Source organism: Hyalella azteca, unplaced genomic scaffold, assembly GCF_000764305.2.
Source record: "Hyalella azteca isolate HAZT.00-mixed unplaced genomic scaffold, Hazt_2.0.2 contig11130, whole genome shotgun sequence".
NCBI lineage: Eukaryota > Metazoa > Arthropoda > Malacostraca > Amphipoda > Hyalellidae > Hyalella > Hyalella azteca.
This window is the reverse complement of record NW_025941139.1, coordinates 261,269-272,760: the sequence shown is the minus strand read 5'-3', so window position 1 is coordinate 272,760 and position 11,492 is coordinate 261,269. Positions and strand designations below refer to the sequence as shown.

At 36.6% G+C, this 11,492-nt stretch overlaps 1 protein-coding gene across 1 annotated transcript; it reads right to left on the bottom strand.

Annotated features, from left to right (window-relative positions):
* Positions 1-250: 250 nt before the first annotated feature.
* LOC108674047 (glutaryl-CoA dehydrogenase, mitochondrial) lies at positions 251-8,936 on the bottom strand. Its single transcript, XM_018161946.2, has 11 exons — positions 8,659-8,936; positions 8,097-8,126; positions 7,690-7,821; positions 7,259-7,400; positions 6,816-7,037; positions 6,112-6,246; positions 5,265-5,346; positions 3,236-3,339; positions 2,566-2,691; positions 1,768-1,928; positions 251-1,362 (listed from the first exon to the last, which is right to left on the bottom strand). The coding sequence occupies exons 1-11, from the start codon at positions 8,762-8,764 to the stop codon at positions 1,298-1,300; spliced, it is 1,305 nt and encodes a 434-aa protein (XP_018017435.1). The 5' UTR covers positions 8,765-8,936; the 3' UTR covers positions 251-1,297.
* Between the last annotated feature and the right edge of the window lie 2,556 nt (positions 8,937-11,492).

Below are 11,492 nucleotides of genomic sequence, written 5' to 3'. Positions count from 1 at the left end.
ACTTCGTGAGAACAAGAATGTGGAAGAATATCTACGAATCTTCGGTCATTTTGAGAATGATTTCTACTGCTTCAGGGCCCATACTTTCAAAAAAAGTTAAGAGATCGTAAGTCCATCAGCCAATCATTGACGGCCACGCAAGCAAAATCCACCAATCATAGACAAGAAAATGGAGCGTAAGTATGGTTAGCAAGTAGCACAACACCCAGCCTGACCACAACTGGGTTAAGGTAAGAGTTTTATATTTTCATAATAAGTGGCGCGTTCAGAAGCCGGTGAAATTGTGTATTGTGAGCCACGACCATTGTTGATTAATTGAGTCTAAATTACATTTTGGTCCGAGGTTTCAGAAGCCTTCATACACAAGGATCATTAATAAAGAGTACAATTTCGATATCTTAGGGAACACTGAACTTATCATCTAATTAATGAAATCTCATTCAAACATACATGGATATTTAGGTTAATAAACAGTATTATGCCATAACAATCTTACCATGTAGGCTAGAGCTGAAGTTTATGCCGTATAATCGAGTCGTCAACAAGCATAACCATGCAGGTTATTTATAAGCGGTATAGACAACACACAACGAATGAGCTTATCAACGCAATAAGCGAGCCTATCAGGTACACGTAATCTCTAAGCGAAAGCTTCTAAGCAGCACCATGCAGATTATACAAAATACTTAGATCAATACTTGAACGATAAAACATTGAAAAATGTAACTTAAAACGCACGACAACATACGAGTTTCGGCCGGCATTTAAGAACAAAATTTTTTACCTGCAAAAATATATTGCATTAGTTTAACACTTAGGAATAAAGCAGTACAATCATTTTGAAAATGATTGTAATATATTATTATAATTCCTTATTATTATAATTATAATTCCTTAGGAAGAAAGCAAGGCTTTATGATATAGCAGAAAAACCAGGCTTTTCTGTCGATATTGGCTTCAATATTTCCGCCGTAGAGAGCTAAGAACCCCAGCTTCATCACAGATAAATTTTATGAAAATAGGCGCGTTAAACGCATAACAATTTGGCCAACACTGTAAAATCTGGGTCGTACATATCGATTAACTGCAGGTACTCCGTAGATACCAGTTGAACGTAGATGCCAATAGACTGTAGAATATCAGTGCACTATTACCGCCCACTGGCCGCTGATATCAGAGGGTCGTAGATACCATAGAGATACCAGTAGACTGAATATACTCCGCTGATGATCTACAGATGTCTGCATATGCTTCTCTCCATCACTGAATGTATCCCCATACAAGGTAAGTCCGGGCATCAGTAGAACGCCTGGATGCCAGTGATGGCTCGACCCAGGATAAGGGCGTGAACGTCGTGCGTTCCTGTCATGCACGAGAAAAATGAGTATTCAATGAGGTGGCATAGGTAATTTATTAATCATTGAACCCGCGAACAAAATCTTGCAAAATCATCTTACAAAAACAACAATGAGACATTTTTGGATTTAATGCACATGACAGTGTCGATAATATCGCGAAAAAAAAAACAATCAGTGTACACTGTAGAACTAAGCAGAAAATTACAAATAACACTGCATTCACCCTCGCACCATTCAACTGCCTCCAGGTTCATGCAGTGCCTGATGACGCGGCGCTACACTCACCCTCGTACGTGTTGACGGCCTCCAGGTTCATGCAGTGCCTGATGACGCGGCGCTACACTCACCCTCGTACGTGTTGACGGCCTCCAGGTTCATGCAGAGCCTGATGACGCGGAGCTACACTCACCCTCGTACGTGTTGACAGCCTCCAGGTTCATGCAGTGCCTGATGACGTGGTATTCATCACAAATTCCGTTTCCTCCCAGCATGTCGCGGGCAGAGCGGCAAATGTCCAGCGCTTTACCGCACGAGTTCCGTTTCAGCAAACTGATCATCTCAGGCGTTACCCTGGAAAACAGTGACATGAAATAATTCTTAGTTTGAGCAAGTCATTCTGCAGAAATACCTACCGGTATATCACATGGATTCAAATTCATTTATAGCACATGGATATAAATTTATTCTGAATTTTGAAGGTACAATATTTACATGCTCAAACATTGAATAAGAAACAGGCATAGGGAGATTCGCAAAACATTCTAAAATAAAGTTTGTTTATGTTTACCCTTTGTCGGCGGCAACATATTTTTTGTCAATGATACTCGTGGCTTAAGGTCCGGTGATTGGCGAATAGAGTAACTTATTATGAAATTCATTATAACATCTATCATCGTATTGTTATCATAACAACTTATTCAACAAGAGCTTCAACCATCGTTCTAGCTTATGCAATAAATGTAATAAGAACACACCATTACTGAATGCTGTGCAAAATTTAATAATTTTGCGCCAGAGTCGCAATACGTATTGTCAAATAGAACTGAATTTTAATTATAATAATGAGAAAATCTGCCTACCGTTACATTACAAATAATGTATTAGTAGTGTCTTCAGAACATACGTAGCGTTCCCTAAATTACCATTATTTTTTAAAAGAAGTTTTGATTCATGTATATATTAAACTAGATTAATCCAAGAAACTGACTTGTCCATATCCTTGAGTCTAGACACGTGCAGGCAGGCGTTGAGGGCGAGGCTGATCTCCGTGATGGCGTCTGCGAGCTTCTTTTGTATGAGCTGCGTGGCAGCCAGCGGTCGACCGAACATTTTCCTGCAACATAAATACAATTAAGTAGGAATTATAAGATAACCAAACATTTTCCTGCAACATAAATAAAATTAAGTAGGAATTATAAGATAACCGAACATTTTCATACACTGTAAATAAAATCAAGTAGGAATTATAAGATAACATCTCCCTGCACCAACAATGTAGCAACAATAATAAGACACCAAGACAAACTTAAGTAATAAATGAATCACGAGACTAATAATTTATTTAAAGTGAAAATAAGCAAGAATTTTTTGATATACGTATCAATCAAATTTATTAACTAGCATTATTTCATTCTCAGAATCGGAACAGCTAATATCTTTATTTTAGGCAAGAAGTAAAAGGATAAAATGAAAATTCTGAAAGCAATTTCAAGCCCAATATCATTACAATCAAAAAGTAGTGCAGGATTGCTTAAGCAGTAACTAAGGCACAAATATCTTTTACGATTTAGCAATAATTTTCAGTCATATTGGAGGTTCAATAATAAATACCATTACCATTAGTAGAAGTAATTCATTTAGCAAGTATATTACAGCACCTGTTGAGGGTGTAGTCGCGAGCAATGGAGACACAGGCCTCAGCAGCTCCCATGGCTCCCCACGCTATACCAAACCGGGCGTTGTTCAGGCATGAGAAAGGACCCTGCAATACAGCCAACAATTATAGTAGAGCTACCTGAACACATATTAAAATACAGTAAACAAGTTCAGGCATGAGAAAGGCCCCTGCAATAAAGCAAACAATTATAGTAGAGCTACCTGAACACATATTAAAATACAGTAAACAAGTTCAGGCATGAGAAAGGCCCCTGCAATAAAGCAAACAATTATAGTAGAGCTACCTGAACACATATTAAAATAGAGTAAACAAGTTCAGGCATGAGAAAGGACCCTGCAATACAGCCAACAATTATAGTAGAGCTACCTGAACGCATATTAGTATAGAGTAAACAATTATAGTAGAGCTACCTAAACGCATATTAAAATAGAGTCAACAAGTTCAGGCATGAGAAAGGACCTTGCAATGAAGTAGACAATTATAGTAGAGCTACCTAAACACATATTAGTATAGAGTAAACAACTATAGTAGAGCTACCTAAACGCATATTAAAATAGAGTCAACAAGTTCAGGCATGAGAAAGGACCTTGCAATGAAGTAGACAATTATAGTAGGGCTACCTAAACATATATTCAAATAGAGTAAACAAGAAATAGAAGTAGAGAAAAGCTATTTTGCTGCAGAGATACAAGATATTCATCACAAAAATTGCGAGAAGTTTTTATTAGAAGAATCAGAATATTTGGTAAAAGTTAAAAATTCTTCATCCCCAACGCGCAGAGGTAGCTGGAAGAAGAAAAAATTCCGTGGAGGCATGTAAGAACATCAAATCACAAGTACCTATAGCAATAGTTAATAACGAATAAATGAACAAGAGTCCACGAGTCTGGGGCAGCGTAGGAAACTGCTCCGAGTCCTACCTATAGGACTCACAACCACAGTTAGGTGCTATGGGCCCAGTGGTCAGGAATGTGGAATAATAAATGAAGGATGCTAAAATAACGAATAAGCAACTCAATAATAAAAATGAGTGATTCTATAATATAAATTAGTGCTTTTATAATAAAAATGAGTGATTCTTTAATAAATATTAGTGTTTCTATAATAAGAATGAGTGATTCGATGATAAACATGAGTGACTTCAATGGAATCAATGCCAAACCAGTGGACAAGAAATTACAAGGTTTGGTAAGAAGAAGTTAGGTAAATGTACATTTAAACAGTTCCTAGCTAGAATAGAACAGTTCCTATGCTTGCAGGTCCTACCATACAAGGATGACCAACAATTTCCTATGTTGTAAGGGGCACAAAATATATTTCGTTATGCAATGATTATGGTAACTTTAAACAGGGTTGAGGCTGATTCACAAAATTAACCCACAGTCACCCTCTAAAAAAGATAGCCGAAACATGCTAACAATTTGCAAGAATGGTGCATACGTATTTTAGCTTTAAGAGTCTACCAATGAGGGCTGTTGATGTAGCAGCCTTATAACTAATTTATCACCAGCCATTTTCAGAGAAATTTATACGTAATTATTCCAGAGGAATATACAAATAAATACATATATTCATCTTTAGAATTGCTTGGAAAATGCAGAGCCTTACAATTACAAGCGCGGCCGAAAATTGGATCGCTACACAGCCTCACTTCTCATAAGAACTCGTCTTATTTTTATTCTATTACCCTATCAAAATCTAGAGGTGGTGGCGACTCTGAAATCAGGGGCCGCCTAGGACTGAGGGAGCACGTAAATCAGCTTCTCAATGTCTGCTTCGGCTCAGGGTTTGAAAGGCAGCCTCTGGGCAGCTTGCTAGCTCGGTATGACTCGACTCGGCCAACCCTCGTCATACTCTGAGGCGACTTTAGTCGGAAAGGTGGCTCTGACCAAAAACTGATTTCGATCAGGTGGCCAAGCAGACTTTGCACCGAGAGAGTGTAACAACTATTCGACTGAACCCAAGGCGATCCCAGAATGTTGTTAGGGTAATAAGTGGGAAAAACTTGCCTTGAGTCCTTTCACGGCACTGAGCATGTTTGTAGCGGGCACCACCACGTCCTCCATTACAATCATCCCTGTAGGCGACGCTCTGCAGGTAGAAAAAAACATAGAAAACTCACAAAAAATCCAGGTTCATTATCTCATCCATTTGAATTTTAAATGGCAAATCAAAAGAACATATATGTTTTTATTTTAATTTCCAAGCGATTTATCTGTTATTGTTGAACAGTTAGAAGAGATTTTCATTTTCATTGGTGCTGTTTCAATGAACAAATAAACAATTAGGATACAGATTCAAAGAGTTACCAAGATTACTTCCTCTATGTGAATGCTATTGTAAGAGAAATCTGAATTTAAAACCTTTTATGGCAATGAACAACTAAAACAAAGCGTGTGCAATAAACTCCTGGCAATGTCTAAGCTCTACTACAACTGTAATAAAGATCATACAGTATTGAAGGAGGAAATAATCTCTGATTGAACGTACATTTACAAACGCAGTTCAACTCTTGAGACAAAAGAGCATCAACAGTCGACATTACACTTTTCATGACCTAACATTTTCAAACATTCATCAAATTAGCAAGTACAAATCAGAGTTGTGACAGTTTTTGAGTAGAAGAAAAATCTGCAATAGCACTAACATTTAATCAAAACACGTGAAAAAAATTCAATGACAGATGCAAATAAAATCTCTGCAATTAATTTTAAAATAAACTAAAAGAGACTTTCATGCGGTGGGTTTAAATACAGCATATACATTTGCCATAAATTTCACCAGAAACAGTGTATTACCAGATTCAATCCCACATCGCTGGTTGGTCAGATTTGATTCAGCAAATATATCATTTACCTGAGAGAAAATTTCCCTTCGATTTTAGGTGCAGACAATCCGGGAGTTCCTTTCTCAATAACAAAGCCCCGTATGTGACCGTCCTCACACTTCGCCCACACCACAAACACGTCTGCCACGGGCGAGTTTGTGATCCTGTGCATAGAAGTGAAGAATTATATCTTGTTTTGTGAATTAGTGAAATGCACCAACAATAAATTATTTTTGCTGTTTGACATAAATTTTCAACATGAGATGCCATATACAAATGGTCAATAAACGTAACCTAATATAATACAACATGACATACATAACAATTCAATTGCATGGTCTACAATATATGACACAAGGATCATAGATAGACAATTTAAAATTAAAAAAAAATTACAACCATGAAATAATCTTTCATAGTCAACCAATTCGCCAAATATAGTTTTATGATTTCACTACAATAGGGTTCATAGGAAGAATAATTATGGTTTGCAAACTATCAATTTTTTTTACTATTTACATCAAGAATAATAATTAATCTTGCTGAAAAAGGAATGAGAATGATATTATCATATAATTTTTAACATATTTTACAATAATTATTATTAAAGATAACATCTTTTACAATAATTATTGTAAAAGATGAGACTTCAAGTCACTGCGACAGGGGGTGTTCTATTAGAATTGTTTTTATTGGATTTAATCACTGCTAGCAGACAGCACCCAGAACATACCAGGTCTTGGTGCCATTGAGTCGGTAGGTGTCATCAGCAGACTGGTAGGTAGCTGTAGTTCTCATGCCCGCTGGATCACTCCCTGCATCAGGTTCTGTGAGGCCAAAGCATCCCACCAGCGACCCAGTGGCTAGCTTTGGCAGGAACTTCTGCTTTAGGTCCTCGGCTCCAAAGGCATATATTGGGAACATCACCAATGATGACTGAACTGATAGCATAGATCTGTTGAAATAGGAAATAAATTGTTATGTCAATAGTGTAACTATAAAACAAGAAATTTTATTAGCAGTATATTTCTAAGTACACTATTACATTCATTTGCATAGTATTGCGATGTTCTGATATATTCCACTTAAAATAATCCTTTAACGTTTAACATGAATCATTCATAAGAAATGGGTTTAAAAATGATAATTAAAATTTCAGTGGATGAAGCCACAAACCGGTAAGCAGAATCCACACGCTCCACTTCACGGGCGATGAGGCCATAGGCTGCAGAAGACACTCCAGGACAGCCATAGCCTTTGATAGTTGCCCCCAAAACACCTATAGCACCCATCTCTGGCATCACATCTCGGTCATAGGCTGCAAACAATGTAAAAATACTCACATGATCAAGATTAAGCATTAAAATCACACAACAAATGTATTAGAATCAAATACTTTGATTATAATTGCACCTAAAGATGAGCACACAAACTTATAAATTTCATGATCTCACCCAAAAATATGAACAAAAATGACACAAATGATAGCATTATTTGAAAAAGAACAAATCATTAATGTGATCTAGAGTGCATAAGAGAAAAAAAAAATGCCTTAGAGGTAAATGAAACTTGTATAATTGAAAATGCAGAAGTGAGTTAAATCCCACTTTCATTTCTGTTAGTTTGCAGGATCCTGGGCATGAGTCGTTCATTGCAGAAATCTCTGGTGGAATTTTGGATGAGGATTTCTTCTTCGGTGAGTGCAGACTCTAGGAGCAAAGGGTCTTGCCAGGAGAATTCTGTTGATGAATAACTGATACATGATACCTATATATAAATATAATATTCAGAGTATTTGAAAGTTCAAATAATCACAGGATGAAAATGTTACAATGGTTACAAGAATACTAAAGTTAACTCAAGGAAAGTGTAAAAAGTAGCACAATAATTTGACAAATTGTTTAATGCACAACTGTGAACAGGTAGACTTATCTCTATGCCATTCACATTTTTAGTAAATAAGGACAAAATTAATAAAGTATATATACAATATTCTACAGTATAAATGACCTACCATTCTTTTTTGTCGTAGATTCAGTAGCTTCTAGAAATCTTCTGATAGGAAAATCATCTATTATTGATGAGTAAAAAAATAATAAAATAACACAAAGTTGAAATAAATACAATTATACTTATAATAAACATTTTAAATTTATGCCTAATATTGAATCAGAGCCAAATTTTCATAAGGCCTAAAAAAATTGGATTCATGTATCCATAAATAATAAGTAACAAAATGTCACATTTGTTATTTTTGAGGTCAAATAGTAATATTTTTATATACAGTAAGTGCAAAATTAAAAAAGTACCTATTTAAAAATGAAATACCTAGCGCAATTGTCATGTGGTGTCTTTAACTTGGGCAAGAGCATCATGTGGGGTACAGTTTTCTATTAGTCAAGAATTGTTCTTTCAATGTGCTGTAGAATCACACATGCTTAGGGCGTAAAAGTGTATCTATAACATATATTATATTTTTTAAACTTTTGGTTAAATACTGTTTAGAGTACAAGAACTGCATAATGAACAAAAATAATCAACTAAGAATATGAGAGCTGGTAAGAAATAAAGGATACTTGGTGAAGCATGTTGGTAGTTCTTCTCTCCCAAGGAACTGTAGAATTGAACAGAACCAACAAGTTGAGGTGTCAAACGGACACTGCGCTGAAAAGCACACAACATCTCTGCTTAAAAGATGAGAAAATGTTATCAGTAATCTTGTTCTTCCTTTAGTCAAATAAACTGTTTTACAAGACTCTTGTTCTTCCTTTAGTCAAATAAATGTTTTACAAGACAACGATTTTACTTAGCTCAAGTGAAATATGCAAACGTAAAGAAAATAAATATAAATATTTCCAGAAAATTTTAACTCACGAAAAGAAAAAAGATTAAAACTTTTGAAAAAATTATTAGAAAAAATGAAACAATTGGCTAGAAGGAAGTGGCACTACAGAGACTCAAGTGGCAGCATACGTACTTATTAAAATCTCAAGATATATAGTGTAAATACAACAGGGTAATATACAATTAGAATCAATACTAAGCATGAAGTTCTTATACAGTGCTCAACTGAAAAATGCTAAATAGATTTAAAGTTGTACCAGTAAATTAGGCTTCCATTTCCAAATTGAATGTTTTTATGAATATTATAGTTAATAATACAGACAAAAAAGTAAGCCATTTTGTCTCACAAAATGGCTCACTGCAAGAGCTGTGATACGTAGCCTTGCATGATGGCCTGGCTGGAATATTGGGCAGAAGCAACCCATGAATGGGCAGAAGCGACCCATGAATGGGCAGAAATGCCCATGAATCAGGCCAATTTTATAGGTTTCTTTGGCTTTTACTCCATTTCATCAGTGAAAAATAAGAGAAATGGTCTATTTATACCCATGATTTTTAAATAACCCACAAAACAATTGTTTTCACCTACAATTATAGGAAACTTTTGCCCAATATTTCAAATTGGCATAATGGAAAACAAGAGACTTTTATATTGAAGTTCCTTTCTAATTTCATAAGCTACTTTAAAATTTCAGCCCATTTATGATGAAGTTTTATCCATAATACTACCGGCATACAATACCATACTATACAGGTTTAGTCATAAGACTCAAAAAGTAAGGCCAAATATTGCCTCTCATTTCCCATTATGCAAGCTTTTTGCCCATAACTATGAGAATATCAACAAAAATGTTTTTATGGTAAAAATTTTGGGTTTAGAATGATACCTACGTAGGTACTGAAAAACAAAATTTTAAATTTTCTCAAAATGGAGTCTATGCAAGTTAGAAAATTTCCAATCAAATCAAAACACTGCTTATTAGAGCCCAGGGTGCAGAGTGTCCAAGCTGTGTAGCCAAGATATGGATTTTTAGCTCAAAACATTGCCAACCATTTCCAAGATACGTCGCCTGGTAATTTTTAATAAGAAAATGCTGCCAACAACTTTGATAGTATATCCCTCACTCTCCATGCACTGCAACACTCACTACACTCATCGCAACTGATTTACACTGACAAGCTTACTTACACTGACAACTGACTTACACTGACAACTGACTTACACTGACAAGCTTCACTGAATCCAGGTCCATCCAACATACCAGAAACCTGACGTGTGTGCTTGTGGTCATCAGATTTTCAACTATTTTCTAAATAGTTGGCCAAAGACTGGCAATTTGGCAAATATCTAAAATGCAATAATTTCAATCCAAATGCGTCAGCAAGATCTTCTGAAGTCGTAAATTTTGCTGCTGATGCTTTGACAAAGATCTTGTGATATTCACCTACTTTCTGCACCCTGGATTAGAGCCTATTTTGAATATTGGGCAGAAGTTTCCTGAAATTGTGGGTAGGAATTATCATTCATAATGATGATTTGCTGGGAGGTAACTGAGCTGCAGGTCCACTGAGAGCACATTTTTTTAATGCCAGGGCAGAATTAACTCCATAGAGTTTTGTTAAGGGACTCCACCCACCTCCTCCCTTTTGGGATCTGTTGAGAACGCATAAATCAACGTACAGAGATGGTTCTAGTACCGTTCAATGCGGCAAAAAGTACCATAAAATGGGGTAACTTAGACCACTTTTTTATAAATGATGCCATTTTTTTACTAGCTAAATTAAACTTGAATTGAAACATGCAAAATACAGGTCTATACTCTAGCATCAATCACCATAAATTGCTGGCTCCTGCCTCTCATGGTCTTTATGTAATTTAAAAAAAAGTGATGGTCTTTGTTACCCCAGCTCTAGGGGTATCTTAGACCAGGTGGTAAAATCAATTATATTTTGTGGTAAAATAACTCCAGGTTTTGGTGCATTGTAGTAGAACTCTTCTAGTTACATATGCAAATGACAAACTTGAGGAAAGTGTCATAGTTTGCAAATGGGGGGCACCGCCCCATAATGAGGGAAATGTGACTACCTTAATGCATGGAACTAAAACAAAGCTTAATATAAAGGAAAAGCTGGAGAGGTGACGGAATTACCTACGATGTCGGAATATACCGCGTTTACCCTAGTCAGTAAACTGCCAAATTACTAACCAAAATGATTTAGTCGCATTACTCGCCTACTTGCATAAATAGATTCCCATTTCCCATTTCCGGGCCGTCAATCCCCGTCAGGGACTTGCCCCCCCCAGGGTCCCACACCAGGCACGCCCTCTGGTGCCTCGCCATATTGGCGACTGACAGCACCCTGTTGCACCCCGGGCACTGAGCAACCCTCCCCCTCCTGGCTCTCACCGGCTCCTCCCCCCCTCCCTCCACAACCCCCCCAGCGTCTGTCTCTTATACACATCTAGATGTGTATAAGAGACAGCCCTAAGCCTAACAGTTATTAATGAGCTTTTGTCTTTCATTGAGCACACAAACATCAGAGAAGTGAAGTACATTCAAGTGGC

Excerpts from the sequence above, each read along its gene's own strand:
- LOC108674047 (XM_018161946.2), bottom strand. The coding sequence starts at position 8,764 with ATGTTGTGTGCTTTTCAGCGCAGTGTCCGTTTGACACCTCAACTTGTT. Across the intron at positions 3,340-5,264 it reads GTGCCGTGAAAGGACTCAAG|GGTCCTTTCTCATGCCTGAA; the intron begins GCAAGTTTTTCC and ends GCTGTATTGCAG. Across the intron at positions 1,363-1,767 it reads GGCTGTCAACACGTACGAGG|GAACGCACGACGTTCACGCC; the intron begins GTGAGTGTAGCT and ends CGTGCATGACAG.